The 18,548-nt window shown below is 44.4% G+C and overlaps 2 protein-coding genes across 7 annotated transcripts in view; one reads left to right on the top strand and one right to left on the bottom strand.

Annotated features, from left to right (window-relative positions):
- Nucleotides 1-811: 811 nt before the first annotated feature.
- On the bottom strand, nt 812-2,542 carry TEX38 (testis expressed 38). Its single transcript, XM_055255468.2, has 2 exons — nt 2,432-2,542; nt 812-1,528 (listed from the first exon to the last, which is right to left on the bottom strand). The coding sequence occupies exons 1-2, from the start codon at nt 2,466-2,468 to the stop codon at nt 945-947; spliced, it is 621 nt and encodes a 206-aa protein (XP_055111443.1). The 5' UTR covers nt 2,469-2,542; the 3' UTR covers nt 812-944.
- Nucleotides 2,543-5,809: 3,267 nt separating this feature from the next.
- ATPAF1 (ATP synthase mitochondrial F1 complex assembly factor 1) overlaps nt 5,810-18,548 on the top strand; it is a 45,914-nt gene continuing 33,175 nt past the window's right edge. For 4 of the 6 annotated variants that reach the window (XM_063627551.1, XM_063627552.1, XM_063627553.1 and 1 more), the window contains exons 1-4: nt 5,866-6,314; nt 8,991-9,099; nt 15,618-15,668; nt 16,167-16,229. In XM_063627551.1, the coding sequence (XP_063483621.1) occupies nt 5,980-6,314; nt 8,991-9,099; nt 15,618-15,668; nt 16,167-16,229 (558 nt within the window). In that variant the 5' untranslated portion in view covers nt 5,866-5,979. Of the gene's footprint in view, nt 6,315-8,990; nt 9,100-15,617; nt 15,669-16,166; nt 16,230-18,548 lie in introns of all 6 variants that reach the window. The other 2 variants (XM_055255460.2, XM_055255461.2) reach the window with 2 other exon arrangements.

Raw genomic sequence — 18,548 nt, forward strand, 5'->3', positions numbered from 1 at the left:
GTAAAAACTATGGATATATGTCTACGTATAATTTTAGGCAGTTCACTGACCAGCCCTTCCTCCAAGCCAATTCATGGACCAACTTAATGACACCCTACATACAATCCAAAGCATTCACCAAGTGTTTTCTAACACGACATATCATTAGGGAAGGGGCACTATGGCGTATGGTGGGAAGATCAGTACCTTTGATGCCAAGCAATTGATGATCAATAACTTTCATACCAGTAACTCTGACGCAAGGCAGATGCAGACTTGAGAACTGGCTCTGCAACTAAGAAAGGTATGGCATATGCCCTTGGAACCTGTCTCTTCATCCATAAGAGGAGGATCATGATATCCATTTGTCAGTGTTGTTGTGAATTATTAGAAATAATGTAAAGAGGCAACCACATAAGAGCTACATACATCATAGATAATAACAAAGAATGCATTTCAGCCCATAGTGCAGTGTGGCTCACAGGGCTCGTGATGACTCGTTTTGCCTGTGACATAGCCACTGTAAATCAACATAGCTCACGTACCCTCAGCAGCTATCACTCTTGTGGCAGCTGTGCTTCACATCCCACAGAACACCAGCGCCTTGGGGTACCTAGGCCAGGGCCTGGCACACATTTTTGTTTTAAATACTGAACAGAAGGATATTGAGTCCATCCACAAGTACTGGTTCAGTGTGTCTCCCCACAGCCAACCTCCAGTGCCAGTTCATATTGGTGAGACTCAGCAACCAATTTGGTTTGCAAAGTGACCCCATCAGACAGGAAGGACATTGCCTTCCTAACAGCAAGTGAGAAACGAGGGAGCCTTGGACTTTTTTTTTTTTAATATTTCATAGCATGACATCCAGATGGGTCCTGACCTCTGTCAATACCGCCTTCCTGAGGTTAGTTCCATTTCCTACTCTGCACCTGATTCCTGCAGCTCCTACCCTCAGTGAGAGGAGGCTACAATTCTGAAGCAAAAGGCTTGGCATTGAAGCTATGGTCTTCCTGGGCCAGATTCGGGAGGGAATGGAAGAGAACATTCCTTTCAGGACAGGTGGCCAAAGGATAGGAGACAGAGTGGTTCAGCACGGGGGGTAGGTTGCACAAGGGTGGGGCAAAGGGCACCTCCTGAAAGATGGGAAGTGGGAATGGGGAGCTGGCCTGGGGCTGCTGTGGAGCCAGCTGCAGTGCAGGTTGCAAGGGAGCAGGGCTTTCCACCTTGGGGTTGCTGTCTTGGTCAGCGTAGCTCCTGCCTTCGGGGATGTCCAACTCCCACGGAACATCTGGATTCTGGACCTCAGTCTCAGTCTTGGTGACAGCAGGGGGAGGGCCCGTGTTGATGGCTGCATTCATGCCGTAGCGCCGTCGCTTGTTAATCCAGTACAACAGTGGGCTGTAGGTGAATGTGGCAGCTCTCATCACCTCCACCCACTGCTGGGCACGCTCTTGCCGCCTCAAGTTCTTCCTCCAGTGCAGAAAGATAATGCACCCTCCAGTTGCCACAGAACACAGCCCCAGGAATCCAAAGTACAATGAGATCCACACTAAGGCAGCAAGAAAGAAAAAGAGGCATGCTGGCTGATAGCTGTAGCTTGGGGCCTGAGCTGTTTCTCATTCCTCTTTCACTTAACCATGCGTCAATCACTCCATCCACTTAACTACTCTCACCGTTCCTTCCCTCCTTCATTGACTTGCCTCATCATTCTCTTATTCAGTCAAAGCTAGATTTCCGGGGAGCTTAAGCACCACCTTTAACTCTTTACAGATCAGAAAAGCTAGGTCTAGAGGAGGCATGTGCTGCCCAGGCTCAGTCAAGCCTCTGATTCCTAACCCAGGACCCATCCAATCCATCAGACTGAGAAGTTTCACTATGAGCAAGTCCATCAAGAAGCAAAAGTTCACCAGCACTTTGTGAGGCCCAGGCGGGCAGATCACTTGAGGTCAGGAGTTCAAGTCCAGCCTGGCCAACATGGTGAAACCCCGTCTCTACTAAAAATTTTAAAATTAGCCAGGTGTGGTGGTGCACGCCTGCAGTCCCAGCTACTTCGGAGGCTGAGGCAGGAGAATCACTTGAATCCAGGAGGTGGAGGTTGCAGTAAGCCTAGATTGAGCCACTGCACTCCAGCCTGGGCAACAGAGCAAAACTTCATCTCAAAAAAAAAAAAAAAAAAAGTGAAAGTTCATCAGTTGACAGAGACACCAATGTCCCATCCCATTCCATTCAGCTGTGATGGTCCTGGGCTATTGATAGTATCTTCTCTGGTTGATCAGAGCGTGGTCTTTGCCTTAAAATAATTCTTAGTTTTCTAGAGCAGACTATCTCCTAACTGCTTAGCTCTCCTCCAGGCAGCCAGGCACTGTCCCATCCATGCAAGGGGCCTTCCCTGAGTGTTTGTCCCCAAGCCCTAAGGCGCAAGTCCAGTGACAGGGACTGGAGGAGCACTTACTCCCAGGGAAGCGCAGGTCCTCCTGTTGGGAATCCATACGGTTGAGCTTTGGTACCTGGCCGATGGATCTGGGGAGAAGGAACTCACCCACCCATCTGCCCAGCCAATCAGAGTCTCCAGAATGCCCAGGCCCTTTGTTCTCTAAAGGAGAGGTCACTGGATTCTGAGAACTGGACATTCTAGGGGCAGTGCTTGTGAAGTGGTCCTGGGTTAATGGAAGGAGGGGACTTCATCCAGTGGCATTTTTTGGGTAGAATGTCTCTACTACTTCCATCAGAGACTGGTTCACCTATTGAATTGTCTGCACCTACCCCTTATGGTGAATCCACAGAGCAGACCCCAGCAAAGGGCCATCGTCCTTCAGGGACTTATTGATGTTGCTGGTCTTTAGGGAACAGTTGTTGGGATACCTGTCCCCAGTGAGGAATGTAACAAGGAACACACAGCATTGGGCAGCCCTGTTCTCAAAAAGTATCTAACCAAGTTGGTAGGAAGAAACCTCCTCAAGGGAACCAAGTGGTCAATACCTCCTTCTTTGGCTCCAACAATCTGTCTTTTATTTAGTTACCTTCCTTCAAGTGCTGACAAGTGTTTCCCAGGCACCAGGCCCTGTGGGGCTCCCCACCATCTGGCCTGCATCTACTTCCAGCCTTACTTCCCTACTCGTCCTCCACACACTTTTCCCTTCTGCCTAGTCAGCATGAGCACACATCTCTGGAGGTGTGCTCAGGCTGCTCCTTCACCCAGGAGTGCCCCTGCCCGCTTTTCCACCACTGAACACCTGCTCATCCTTCAAGACTCAGCTCAGCCCCGCTACTCTGTGACAGACTGCCCAGAATCATATCATCTCCAATTTGAAGGAACTTTGAGAGTTGTCTAGTTCATCTCCCACCATCTGGTCCCACCATCAGGACCATGTTTGACTCCTGGGGGTAGATTTTTCCCTATACAGCAACTAATCTCCCTGGACTCAGGACTCGAGTCAGGAACTTGCTCACCACCTCCTGAGGCAGCTTGATGCATTTATGAGCAGCTCAGTTAGAAAGCCCTTCCCTAATTAAGCTTAAGTCAGCCTTCCCAGTAGTTTGCACCACTGCTTGTAGCTCAGCTTCTTAGCACCATTTTAATGACTCCCCTCTTTACAGTCCTCCAGTGTGTGACTTAGAGAACTATTTAGCACAGAATTCTCTCCAGGGTCCACTTACCCTTGTTCTCCTCCTATATCACTGGCCCCTACTTTCCAGTCTCCTTTGCTGGTTTCTCCCTTTTCCCCTAATCTCTAAATGTAGGCATGTCTAGGGCTCAGTTCTTAGTGCTCTATCTACATTCATTCCATCAGTTATCTCACCCAGACCCCTGGCTTTAAATATCACTATTCACCGACAGCACGCAACTGTATCTCTCCAGCCTGGAATGCTCCTCCGAACTTAGACTCATACCCAAATACCTGGTTGACATCCCTCCTTGCCAGTCTGTTAAATTATCCCAAACCAACATGTCCAAAACCAAACTCATTATCCATCCTCCAAAGTCTACTCTACCTACAGCCTTCCTCCTCTTCATAAGTAGCATCTCTGTCCTTCGAGTTGTTCAGGCCAAAAAGCTGCAAGTCATCCTTGACTCCTTTCATTCTATCACACCCACACTGACTCCATCAGCAACATCTTTAGGCTTTTATTTCAAAATATAACCAAAATCTGGCCACTTTTTTTTATCACTATCACTTTAGTCCAAGTACCACCATCTCTCACTTGGATCACTGTTCTCCCTGTAGGGTGACCAACATCCTGGTTTGCCCAGGACTTGGAGGGGGGTGGTTCTCAGGACATGGGGCTTTCAATGCTAGAGCCGAGAAAGTCCTAGGCAAACTGGGACAAATTGGTCACCCTTGGGAGAGTTTCCATCCTTGCTTCCACATACCCTCAATTCCACCAGCAGCCAGCATGATCATTTTAAAAAGTAGATCATGTTACTCCGCTGCTTAAAACATATAGTAACTTCCGATCTCATTCGATTTAAAATCAAAGTCCTTAACCAAGGCCTGAGCAATCTAACTAACCCTCCCTATACCTTCTTGGTCTCATTTCTACTGCTGTGCCCTCACTCATTCAGACTCAATAACCTCCTCATCAGGGCCTTTGCACTTGCTGTTCCCCCTACCTGGAAGGCTCTTCTCCCAGCATTCCCACATTACCTTCAGGTCTCTGCTCAAGTGTCCCCTTATCTCTATCTCTCTTAGCCTGCTGTTTTTCTGCATAGCATGTAGCATCACCTAACATTATATATTTATTGTCTGTTTCACTCCACTAGAATGTAAGCTCAATGAATTAATATAAACAAGGATCTAAGAACTTCAGATAATGATAACTGCTATAAAGAGAATGCAATAGAGAAATGGGATAAAGACTATAAAGAGATGGGGGGGGGTTGTCATTTAGGTCCCTTGGAGGTGCTTACATGTGAACTGAGCCCTTAGATGATGAGGAGGCAGCCACATGCAGATCCACAGAGAAAAGAGCAAGTGTGAGGAGTGTGAGCCAGGTATGGGCTAGCATACTTGAAGGACTTATTCATCTTCCACTACACTGTTCCTCGCACAGGGCAGGGCCGAGGGCTGATCTCCATGAGCATAGGTTGGATTGAGCAGAGTTGAAGGCTCTGCCCCTGTCCCAGGAGGGGCTTCAATCAGACAAAACCCAGACAAGAAGGAACTGATGATGAGTACTGTCCCAGAGAGCCCACTCCAGGACTGGCCCTGTTCTGTGAGCAGGTGGGACACAGAGATGTTGATGTCACTGTCCCTGACCCCAGGAGCTCACACCTGGTTCAGACGGTAAGGAAGATTGTGGCATTTGGGTTGAGAGAATGGAAGGAGAGAGGATTCCAGGGGTCAAAAAGGGCCTGAATAAGGACTCTTCAAGGAGTAATCCTGGCGTTTCTTTGGGAGAGAATAGGTCAGTGTGGCTGGAGTTCAAGGAGGATGTCAGGAAGCAGAGGCAAAGGAGGCTTGGGAGGCAGCTGTCATCTTGAAAAGAGCTCAGCTCTCGGGTAGAACTTGAACAAGTCACGTAATTACTCTCGGCCTCAGTTTCCTGATTTGTTAGATGAGGATAATACCTGCCACACAGAGTATGAAGCCGCTCAGTGTCCTGCACATAGCAACCTCAGTAAAGGGAAGCTTGCTACTGTGATTATAGTTGATGAAAGGACCTTCGATGCTGAAGGACGGACTACTACAGCGAGTACCTTGCACTGCAGCGAGTGCCAGGGACAAGCACCGCGAGGACCTGGAGGTCCGCTGGCTTTAGAGAACGGACTTGGCGCGCAGAGGCTGCTGGTCCCAGAGGGAGGAAGGGCGTTGAATTTGGGCAGCCTCCCCGGAGGAGGCGGGCCGTGGCATACACAGGGCGGCGGCGAGAGCGCGCAGTGCCGGGGCTAGAGCGGCGCGCCCCCTTCTCCCCTCCCCGCCTTGCCGCTATCCCGCGCCCGGAACCTTGGGCGCGCGGAACCTCGGTGCCGGAGCGCGGGCGCGGCGCACTCGGAGCGGGATGGAACGGGCGCGCGGGCCGCGGGCCGAGGCCGACGCTCCTGAGGAGGAGCAGGAGGCGGGGGCGGCCATGGCTGCTGTGGTGGTGGCGGCTGCGGGTGGCGCGGGACCGGCGGTCCTGCAGGTGGCCGGTCTCTACCGGGGCCTGTGCGCGGTGCGCAGCCGCGCCCTCGGCCTGGGGCTCGTGTCACCCGCGCAGCTGCGCGTGTTCCCAGTGCGCCGCGGCTCGGGCCGGCCCGAGGGGGGCGCCGACGGCAGCGGGGTCGGGGCCGAGGCCGAGCTCCAGGCCAACCCTTTCTACGACCGCTACCGCGACAAGATCCAGCAGCTGCGCAGGTGCGGGCCCGGGTTGGCTGGAGGCGAGCAGGAGGCGGGAGGAGGGGCGGCCCGGGCTGCTGGGCCTTAGGACAGCCCTGTGAGGTGGGCACTAGTACTGTCCCCGCTCTTCAAATGATGTAGCCAGGCTCCGCGAGGCTAGGTCACTTGCCCAAGATCACACAGCTAGTTGGTGTCAGAGCCGGGAGTCCCTGCAAAGCCCTGGCTCGTTCCACGTTTGTCTGCTTTGGTTCTCCAAACGCTAAGGTGGACTCTTATGACAGCCCTAAGGCAGGCAGCTCAGAGACACCTGTCCTCATTGTCGAAATGGGAAAACGCCTTCTAGAGAAGGGACTTGACTTGCTCAAGGTCACATATTAAGATAGCTGAGGCCTGGCTCAGAGCTGGAGTTCCCAGGCTGGTGGTAGCTTAGGCCCTTGACTGCAAGGAAAGGCGATTGGGGATGGGAGGAGGGCATCAAAGACTAATAGTGTCACAGTCGGATCACCCACTGAACCCTCTTAAGATAAGGAGACTGAGGATCAGCGAGAGTGAGACGTGCCAAAGGTCACACAGCTGTTTGGGATTTGTCTGACTCTGAGTCCCGGGTCCCTAACACCACCTCTTAGCTTCCAGAGGGAAGGATCTGGAACTTAGAGGGGCTTGAGGTGCATATGAGGGGCTATAGGAGAGTCTGAAGAGTTCAAGTGGGAAGAGCTAAAGGAGATCAGAGGTGAAAATTAAAGGGGCTTGGGAGAGAATTTAGCAGGGTAAGAAGGTAGTTGTCTTATGAAAGGAAACCAAAGACTTAGTACTGTAAATTCTTTGAGTTCTGTCTCATCTCTACTTCCACTGCCTTTAATCTACTCCATCATCATCACCTGGGCTGTTGCCATTCTCCTCTAACTAGAGTTCCCTACTTCCATTCCTGTACTCCTTTACCCTAGTTCCTCTCACTGCTACTATAGTGATCTTTCTTGCCATTTGAAACAGTTATGCAGTAAATGAATGAGTATTTTTGCTCTCCTTCCAGCAGCATTGAGATAGTCTCAAGTATTTGTCATCTCAAAAGCCTTTCCTTGATGTACATTCCCCTCCAGGCTTCTCTCGTTGATCTGTATTTGATCTCTTTTACACACAAGCATCTCTGAAGAGTTATCTACTCATACTTTGAATACTTTATCAGCATCCATTTATTCTTACCCACTCATGAACAAATAAATAACTGGTTTTACCCTCCTTCCCTACTGGATCATTCCCATCAACATTTACACATACTGTTATCCCCCCACTGACCTCTAAATAACATCCAAACTCCTTAATGTTCCACACAATTTCCTCACACCCTAGTCCCTGCCAGTCTCTCTCTAGTTTTATCTGTTAGCAAACTTGCTTTGAAAAAGAATGGAGAGGAGGGGATGTTCCAGGTAAGGGGAGCAGCAGCATAAACAAAGGTACAGAGACATGAAACCACCTTAACCATTTGGGGATGTTTGAGCAAATTTTCATCATAATACTTGTTGTACTTTCATTTGTTTACTTTTATGCCTGTCTCTCCCACTGGACAGTGAGCTCCTTGAGGTAGGGATTCTGACTTATTTATTTCTATATCCTCAGATCCCAGCAACAGCTTCACTGCCCAGGCTGTCCCTTGCCCTCTCTACCCCTTCACTATGGCAGGCCCAGTTGCAGCTGTAGCCACTAGCAGGGTTGACCCTGGTCCTGGTACAGCCCCCAGGGCTGCTTGCAGCTCTGGCCAGGCAGGTGCCATGCCCTACTAAGCAGAAACCCGTGGTGTGGCTCTTAATTGAGGAGGAGCCGGCCCACTAAAACAGCCCATCTACATAACAGTGAAGAGAGTGGTGTTTCAGAAAGGAATTTTATGGAAGAAGGAGCCCCCTATAATGCATTGACCAGGAAAGTCCACCAGAGGGATAGCCAAGATGTCCCTGGGTCCTCCAGACCTCACCCATGAAACTCTGGATCTCATGGCCAAAGAGCTGGAATCCCTGGATGACATCTTCACCAAAGTTTACAAAACCAAATATCCCATGGTTAGCTACACAGCCTGAAGAATTCTTAATAGGGACAGTACCCCAGCCTGGACTTCAAACCTGAAGACCAACCCCATTTTCACATAAAGAATGTGTTCTGATGTTTCATGTCCAAGAGCAGTTTCTTTGGAGGGTGGGTCAGGGAGACACTCAGATGCTAAATCTTCTGCAAAATAGGCTGCCTAAAGCCTCTGAATCACTGGGATCTGAATAAAACAGATGTTTAACCTTGTTGGGGGGACATATTTTCAAGAACTGGATGTATTCAGGTAAAAGCTTGACACCTAGTAAGGAGGCTATAGGATTCTTGCCTGAAGAGGTGATCCAGCAAGATGACCTCAAAATTCCAAGTACCCTGAATGTAAGTACCTGAGGGACTAAGCCCTGTGTAAACCTAGGGAACAGCCTGCAAAAGAAAAATGTTACACAGGCCCCTTGAGGATTAACAACAGTTGAATAACAGGATTTCTTTTTCCGGTTTCTTTATTTCTAGGCCTGTGCCCAGTTCTTACTAACTGAAGGCAAATTTTTCAACCTCTCTGAATGGCAGTGTCCTTTCTCTGTAGAGGTGGAAAGTGATGCTTTATTATTTTAGAATCCAAAAAGGCCCAGTTTGTTTACCCTTTGGTTTACCTCTGATCAGGTCAGACCCAGCTGCTTTTGAGTCCCGCCTGGAGAAACGCAGTGAATTTCGGAAGCAGCCAGTGGGGCATTCCAGGCAAGGTGATTTTATCAAATGTGTGGAACAGAAGGTAAGACCTGCCCCCATTTGTGGTGTTTGCTTACCAGCACTCCTTCAGCCTCCTTACCCTCACCCTTATCCTTAAAGTTGGTTTATTGATGGGTCAGCTAGGTGAACTGAACATAGTCTCTCCCAACTCCATTTCCATCCATAAATGTTTATCCTGCTCTTTCTAGGCAAAGTACTGTGGTCATGGTGGAGATACAGAAGTAGGAGAGGGGTACTTCCTGCTCCCAAGAGGAGCAGTCTAGTGGTCAAGGCAAGGCACACATGGTAGTGGGCTAGAGGTATCAGAGAAAATTTCCCGTGGGAGATGGAACCTGACCTAGGCTAGGAACGTTGTAGGGGATTTAAATTAAGTAGAGAGGAGGGAATGGGACTTTGATGTAGAGCAGGGGTCATCAAATTTTTTCTGTAAAGAACTAGATGTTAAATATTTTAAGCATTGTGGGCCGTATGGTCTTCTTTGTGACTACTCAGCTCTGCCATTATAGTGCAAAAGCAGGCCTAGACCATACGTAAATGAATAGGTATGGTTCTGTTCCAATAAAACTTAATTTACAAAAATATTTGGCAGACTAGATTTAGTTCCCTGACAACCAGCCACCCCTGCCAACCCACCCCCATCCATTCCCATGTTGAGGAATTAGCTTAAACAGAGGAAGAGCTTTGAAAGTAAAAGGGGTTTCAGGAGACAGCAAGGTACTGTGCCCAGTTAAAATGGAGAGGGAAGTGTTAAGGCTAAAGAAATAAGTTAGGCATTAAACTCTTTGGGCTTAAGGAGTACAGGCAGGATAATTTAGCTGCTAAGAGGGTGGGCTCTGGGGCCAGATGCCAAGGACTGAATTCTAACCCTTCCACTTACTAGCTGGGTGACTCTGAGCAAATTGTTACTTCTCCATGCCTCGGTTTGCTTATTTGTAAAACAGGAATAATAACAGTACCTACTTCACAGAGTTGTGCTGAAGAGATAATACCATTTAAAACTCTTTAGCACCGTCTCTGGCATAAGTACTTAATATATATTAGCCATTATTATCCTTAAATAGGAATCAAAGCTGAGGAAAAGCATGTTGAAAACTGTGTCTGGGAAGATTATTCTAATGCAGTGTTTTTCAAACTTTTTGACCATGACCACAGTAAGAAATATATTTTACACTGCAATTCAGTACACATGTATGTATATGATTGTAACTGAAAAAATAATTTATAAAATAATGCTTACTTCTACAACATGCAGTCCATTCTTATTACTTTTTATTCCCTTTCATCTTTTAAAAAACTCTGATCACAATCCACTAAATATATTTCACAGCCTATTATTTGAAAAATTCTAACCTAGGGTGGTGCACAGAACAAACTGGTGTAGGAGAGGCCAGCGCCAGGGAGAATATGGAGTAATCCAGGTGTGGGCTGCAGAAGCCTGAATTAAGGTAGTTACAGTAGAAGATTGGATTCTACATTGTGTTTTAAAGTCAAATTAGAGGTGTTTATTTTACTTGGAAAATACTTTTTTTGCCTTGGGTATCCTAAATTTTAAGTGAATCTACTGAGTCTTAATGACTACTACTTATCTGACAAAGGGCTAATATCCAGAATCTACAAAGAAACAAATTTACAAGAAAAAAACAACCCCATCAAAAAGTGGGTGAAGGATATGAACAGACACTTCTCAAAAGAAGACATTTATGCAGCCAAAAAACACATGAAAAAATGCTCATCATCACTGGCCATCAGAGAAATGCAAATCAAAACCACAATGAGATACCATCTCACACCAGTTAGAATGGCCATCATTAAAAAGTCAGGAAACAACAGATGCTGGAGAGGATGTGGAGAAATAGGAACACTTTTACACTGTTGGTGGGACTGTAAACTAGTTCAACCATTGTGGAAGTCAGTGTGGCGATTCCTCAGGGATCTAGAACTAGAAATACCATTTGACCCAGCCATCCCATTACTGAGTATATACCCAAAGGATTACAAATCATGCTGCTATAAAGACACATGCACACATATGTTTATTGCGGCACTATTCACAATAGCAAAGACTTGGAACCAACCCAAATGTCCAACAATGATAGACTGGATCAAGAAAATTTGGCACATATGCCATGGAATACTGTGCAGCCATAAAAAAGGATGAGTTCATGTCCTTTGTAGGGACATGGATGAAGCTGGAAACCATCATTCTCAGCAAACTATCACAAGGACAAAAAACCAAACACTGCATGTTCTCACTCGTAGGTAGGAATTGAACAATGAGAACACATGGACACAGGAAGGGAAATATCACACACTGGGGCCTGTTGTGGGGTGGGGGGAGGGGGGAGGGATAGCATTAGGAGATATGCCTAATGTAAATGACGAGTTAATGGGTGCAGCACACCAACATGGCACATGTATACATATGTAACAAACCTGCACGTTGTGCACATGTACCCTAAAACTTAAAGTATAATAAAAATAAATAAAATAAAAATAGAAAAAAAATAAAATGACTAGTTGAGTTAATTAGAACAGGATTAATAGTAGATGGGTTGCCAGGCACAGTGGCTCACACCTATAATCCCAGCACTTTGGGAGGTCGAGGTGGGCAGATCACTTAAGGTCAGGAGTTCGAGACCAGCCTGGCCAACAGGGTGAAACCCTGTATCTACTAAAAATACAAAACTTAGCTGAGTGTGGTAGCGGGCGCCTGTAATCCCAGCTACTTGGGAGGCTGAGGCAGGAGAATCGCTTAAACCTGGGAGGCAGAGGTTACAGTGAGTTGAGGTCATGCCACTGCATTCCAGCCTGGGCAAAAAAAAAAAACCAGATGGGTAATTATAACAAGGTTGGGGAGCAAATTCAACTCCTATGACAAATAGAGTTTACAACTTTATGTGAGCAAACAATTCTTTACTACAAATACAATTGTCATTTCCTATAATAAACACTTATAGTAGTAAGGTTACAAGTCAATAGCTCTTGGAAATATTACTATATTATAAACTTTAAATATTAGGAATGTTCTTTGCCCCTTTTTGGTAAACAGACTTAGAAATTTAGCTTTATGAGGCTGGGCATGGTGGCTCACGCCTGTAATCCCAGCACTTTGGGAAGCCAAGGCAGGCGGATCACGAGGTCAGGAGATCGAGACCATCCTGGCTAACACGGTGAAACCCCTTCTCTACTAAAAATACAAAAAATTAGCTGGGCATTGTGGCGGGCGCCTATAGTCCCAGCTAATCGGGAGGCTGAGGCAGGAGAATGGCGTGAACCTGGGAGGCGGAGCTTGCAGTGAGCCGAGATCACGCCACTGCACTCCAGCCTGGGCGACAGAGTGAGACTCCATCTTAAAAAAAAAAAAAAAGAAAAAAGAAATTTAGCTTTATGATAAAATGTAGAATATGTAAAGATTTAATGTAAATTATGGCAGCTCTTAGGTAAATATTCACTTGCTATCTTCTGTATCTAGCTAGATAGAGGAAGGCTAACGGCTAACACATATTCTCCATTCCCACAGTCTTGTCTTTGCTACTTTGAGTCATTGGTTCCCCACCCCATGGGACTCAACATCCCCCTTTTATAATACATTTTTTTAAAATTCTCCCTTTTCTACCCTGAAATAAGACAATAGGTATGTAAAAATATAACCTACCTGTATGTATAACCTCAGGTGGGAAAATCAATATAATGCCCTAACCATAATATAAAGAAAAGTATTTTTTAACAAAATACATATTTTAGCATGTAACTATTAGGGCACGACTACACTGTGAGACCTAATGTAGTCATGAGGTGCTTCCACCCATTTTTGAAATAACCATGAACCTGTAAGCAGCAAATACTGACTGGCAAATGGGTGTTATGTTGATAATTATAAAAACTCTAAAACCACCGGGCGCAGTGGCTCACGCATGTAATCCTAGCACTTTGGGAGGCCGAGGTGGCAGATCACTTGAGGTCAGGAATTCGAGACCAGCCTGGGCAACACAGTGAAACCCCATCTCTACTAAAATGCAAAAGAAAAATTAGCCAGGTGTGGTGGCGCATGCCTGTAATCCCAGCTACTCAGGAGGCTGAGGCAGGAGAATTGCTTGAACCCAGGAGGCGGAGGTTGCATTGAGCGGAGATTGTGCCACTGCACTCCAGCCTGGGCGACAGAGCGAGACTCTGTCTCCAAAAAAAAAAAAACTCCAAAACCATGAGCAGTGTTGTTATCAGTGACCTATGATTCCACAATATGGAATCTTTCAAGTTATGTAGTAGTTGCATTTCTGGAAATTTTAGTATTAAAGCAGTGTTTAAAAAAAAAAAAACAGGTTCTAGGCCCAAGTAATTATAAATATTGAAATATTATAGGTATTTTCACCTGCAAGAATGTCTATCTAGACATTGAAAAGTTGTGCAGGATGAGGGAAATTTTTTTTATTATGTAGAACTCACCTCATTTGGCACCCCTCCCATAATGTAGATATCAATATCCAATAAACTATTATGATAACCATAAAATTATCTGCACAGATTCCCAAAGCATCCATAGTAGGGAAGTAAAGCACCCATTTAAAGTTCTTATTAAATGCGTCTGATTTTTGGCATGTAGTTTCAACTGCTTTAATTACCTTATTTCATCAAATCTAAAGCTCACTCTTATTTTTCTCATTTTAACATCACTAAAATTGTCTTATAATTGATGTGACAGGAAAATATGGTGCTATTTAATTGGCATCATTTTCTGATGCATAAAATAATGGTGCATCTTAAGATATGATGTCTTAGATTTGATAAAATGCAATACGCTTATACTTAGGTCTTAAATTTTTTATTTCTGTAAGTGAAAGTGGATACAAATAATGGATTGGAGAGACATTGTGTAAAAACCAATACATGAGGCTTCATAATTGAAAGGTGAAAGCAGCTGTGCACGTGGAGGTTTTGTTTTGTTTTTGTTTTGTTTTCATGGTACACCTGAGAATGAGTGGTATGAAAATGAAATTCTCATCAGGCACGGTGGCTCATGCCTGTAATCCCAACACTTTGGGAGGCCGAAGCGGGAGATCACTTGAGGCCAGGAGTTGAGACCAGCCTGTCCGTGTAACATGGTGAAATCCCATCTCTACTAAAAATACAAAAAATTAGCCAGGCATGGTGGCACATGCCTGTAGACCCAGCTACTTGGGAGACTGGGGTGGGAGAATCGCTTGAACCTGGGAGGCAGAGGTTGCAGTGAGCCGACATTGTGCCACTGCACTCCAGCCTAGGCAACAGAGCTAGACCCTGTCTCAAAAAAAAAAAAAAAAAGAAAGAAAGAAAATGAAATTAACTCCTTTTTAGATGGTTTACATATGAAGGAACGGCTACACTGGGATGTTGTCAGTGTATAGGTTCATGACCAAAAAGACTAAAGTGTGTTCAACAGGCTTTTCTCTAATTTGTGGGTACAGGTTCTATGACCATCATTTATGAAAGGTGTGGATTAATTAAAGCACAGGGTGACTAAAGGCAAGGTTTTATGCAGAAAATGTTTTTCAGCCTCAGAATCCCAGGTGTAGAATGTACTTCTGAGAAGCACAGCCTTGAGTGGAAGACTCAGAACAACCCATCCCTGCTATCAGAAACAACTCAAAACAGGATTTACTGGCTATGACCTTTATGAGAGATAATGGCTAAGAGACAAAATAATCACTTTCAGTTGTTGGTGGCCTTTTTTTAAGGGTGTCTAATTTGATGGAGGAAATATTAAGATTGAACACTCAAAAAGACTCTAGTCTGCTGAGGATGCCTACCATGAAAGTGTTGTCAGAGATAAGCAGTATCCTTGGATGACACATCTTTCCATTTCTTACCTCTTCTATGGCTCAGTGTGGAATAGGTCAGGACAGAGCACAGTAATCCCAAGCAGGCCTAATTCTGGGAAGAAATCCCTCATATCCACCGTGGCAGGTGGAGAATGGACTCTCAGTACTAGTAGATGATAGTTTACTGAGAGAGAAATCTTATCTCTGAATCTCAGAATCTTAGAGGAAAGTTGTTGTCTTATAATCAATAATTTTTATGTTTATTTCTTTTTATTTATTTATTTTATTTGATGAGACAGAGTCTCACTCTGTTGCCCAGGCTAGAGTGCAGTGGCATGATCTCGGCTCACTGCATCCTCCGCCTCCCGGGTTCAAGCGGTTCTCCTGCCTCAGCCTCCCAAGTAGCTGGGATTACAGGCACCCGCCACTATGCCCAGCTAATTTTTTGTATTTTTAGTAGAGATGGGGTTTCACCATGCTGGCCAGGCTGGTCTCAAACTCCTGATCTTATGATTCTCCCGCCTCGGCCTCCCAAAGTGCTGGGATTACAGGTGTGAGCCACTGCGCCCAGCCAACAATAATTTTTAAAATAGTGTTAAATTTTTAGAACAATTATTATAAAAAGTGGAGACAAGTGAGTTCTCACATGCAAAATTATTTAATGAGATTGGGTACCTCACCTAGCTTAGTGACCTTTTTTCTTATGAGTAAAGTGTAGATTTATAGCTTGTCTTATATGTTTCAGACAGATGCCTTGGGGAAACAGTCTGTGAACAAAGGATTCACTAAGGACAAGGTAGGTTTCTAATTAAATATAGGAAAAAAAGCCTGAAGTCATATGGGACATCTAGAACAAGAGGCTGCAAATTTGAACATAAGTACTGTGGCTCAATGATTTTGTGTAAGGTGATTTTCCAGCCATAGAAGTGAGAAATATTTCTATGAACTTTTGTGTCCTTGACCATGACCCCTAGTATAGCAGTTTAATTAAAAATAACAACCAACTTTCTCCTCTTACCAGCTACAAAGTGCCGCAGGACTCATTGGTAAGGGTGAAGCCTTTGGGAAGTACATGGCAACCTAAGAGAGACTCCTCAGGAACAGAACTATGAAAACCTGTCTAGGCTTGGGGGCTCACTTTCTCTGGGCATGTGGGTTTTCTTATGCTTGTTTTCTACTTTTGGAAATCTGTTTCATTGTCCTGACATGTTTGCCACAGGCTTAGAGATGGAGTTAAGCTGTTTTGTTTTGTGTTTTAATTATGTGTTCATTGCTTTTTATTTTCTCTTTCAAGACTCTCAGTTCAATCTTTAACATTGAGATGGTAAAAGAAAAAACTGCAGAAGAAATAAAACAGGTAATGAATGAAAATGGGCTGGCCTACTCTATGAAAATGTGAATTCTGTGAACCAAATCTGAAAGTACATTTTCTGACACCTCTTTCTAGCCATAATGAAAGGTAATAATAAAAGGCAAAAGTGATGAATTACTTGAAGAACAATGTCTTAAGAAAACTTGTCTTCTTTGTCACTTTTATATGTCTAATCAAGTTGTATTTCTTTCTTTTTCATTCCTATATCCACATCTCCTGTAACCCTCATCAGTACTCTATACCTGGATTACTGCACTACCTTTCCAAATAGGTTTCCCTGCTCCTATTTTTTCCACTCCACTCATAATATGCTCATCAACTGAGTCCTCTGAAACTTCTCCTTTCATTATGGAGAAGCATAGTGTATTGGTTTAGAAACACAGACTCTAGAACCAAGCTGCCGATTTTAAGTCCTAGCTCTGCCACTATCTATAGGACTTGGACAAGTTAATTAACTTACCTGGGCTTTAGTTTCCCTATTTAAAGTGGAGCAAATAATAGTACTTACCTCACAGAGTTATTTGGATAATTAAATGAGTTAACATTTATTATCACTTAGAACAGTCCCTGGCACAGAGTAAGTGCTATATTTATGTTTTTTAAAAAATGGGAAAAAAATATATTAGGAACCTGGTCACAAATGTTCAATGACTTCCTGTATTCCTTTTCTTGGCATTCATAGCTCTCCATTATCACAGGACCTTCTTCAGGAAGCTTCCTGAACACTTTCCTTCAAAGCACTCATGAGCTATCCTGCCTGTTTGGTCATTTATATTTTTATACCTGTGATTCTTTTCTCTCTAATAAGCTATTTTTTTGGCATTGTTTATAGTTCCATGAATTATCTATTAGGTAGATTGAGAGGATCAAAATAATAATAAAAGCAGCATACTCTGTATCAGGCACAATGCCTAATGCTTCATATGCATTATTTCATTAAATTCTCTTAACCACCCTGTGAAGTGGGTGCCGTTATTCCCAGTTTACAATTGAGGAAACTGTGACTTAAAGAGATTATGTAACTTAGTCAGTGGTAGAGCTGGGACTCAAACCCATGTCTGTTTGACTCTGCATCATATTCCCACAACTGGAAGTTGTGCCAGTTGCCATGGGTTTCCTTTGTATGCTATATCATTTATTTTAGCACACATTTAATGCATACCAATTAAATGTCAGACTCTGTGCCAGATACAGAGATAAATGACAGAATCCTCATCCCCAAGGAGTTTTAGCCTCCACAAAACAGATCAGATCAGCACAGGGTTCTTTCTGTTAATAGAGGCATATGCAAAGTGTCAGGGAGAACTCAGGCTGTGCCTTTGGGAAGAAGTACCAAAGGAACATGGGCACAAAACATGTCATTTAGGGGAAAAAGAAGCCAGGCCCAGGAGGCCTGATCATATGACAAGTATCATTGAGACCTATAGTTTTAGGTATAAATTTGTGTTTGTTGAAATGAGTAGCTAAATTCAACTATATTAGGAAACATGTATCAGTCTCATGAATTTCAGTTTTGATTCATAAACTGTCTGCTAATATCATAAATTAAATAAAAATAATCAGAATATGCTGTCCTTAAAATGAGAAGGCAATATTTTGACATGCAAAAAAAGAAAAGGTAAAGCAACCTTATGCCACATTGAGAGTAGTTTCTATAGATCTTAGGAGTTAATAGTCCTTTTGTGCTCTGTGTTGATGAGATGGATCACACTTTGATTAGTATCTTCAATTGGGGCCCCATATTTTAACAGAAATGTTGATAAAACAGACCAGCTCTAAAAGAAGTTGACCCATTCTTCAACACTAGCTCACTCTGGTGTCACCTTGGTTATGATACCCTCCTCTATGCCTTTGTTAGTGTTGTCATTCTCTGCTTCAAATGTGGCTCTTATCTCCTTCTCCTGCCCTACCTGTTATCTTCCCAGCCTCCTTATTTCCCTACTAACTCCTAATCATTCTTCAGGATACAGTTCAAGTGTCCCTTCCTCTGGCACTCTTCCCTACCCGGGGTTAAGTGCCTCTTTTAGATTACGTGTTTCTTATTACTTCACAATCATCTATCATTCAACCAGCATTTCTGAGTACTTTTTGGGTTGCAAGGCATTGGTGACAACACAGCAGATACCTGCCTACAGGGGACTTGCAAACTAGTGAGAGAAATAGATCCATATGCAAATGATCTTATTATGAAGTAGCATATCCTAGGCATCTTAAGAGAGATATAAAATATGAAAGCAAGGGGGAAGAAATAAATAAAATAGAAAAGCAGCTCATAGGAAAACTTCTGACTGTAATATCAAGTGA

This window comes from Symphalangus syndactylus, chromosome 12, assembly GCF_028878055.3.
Source record: "Symphalangus syndactylus isolate Jambi chromosome 12, NHGRI_mSymSyn1-v2.1_pri, whole genome shotgun sequence".
Lineage (NCBI taxonomy): Eukaryota > Metazoa > Chordata > Mammalia > Primates > Hylobatidae > Symphalangus > Symphalangus syndactylus.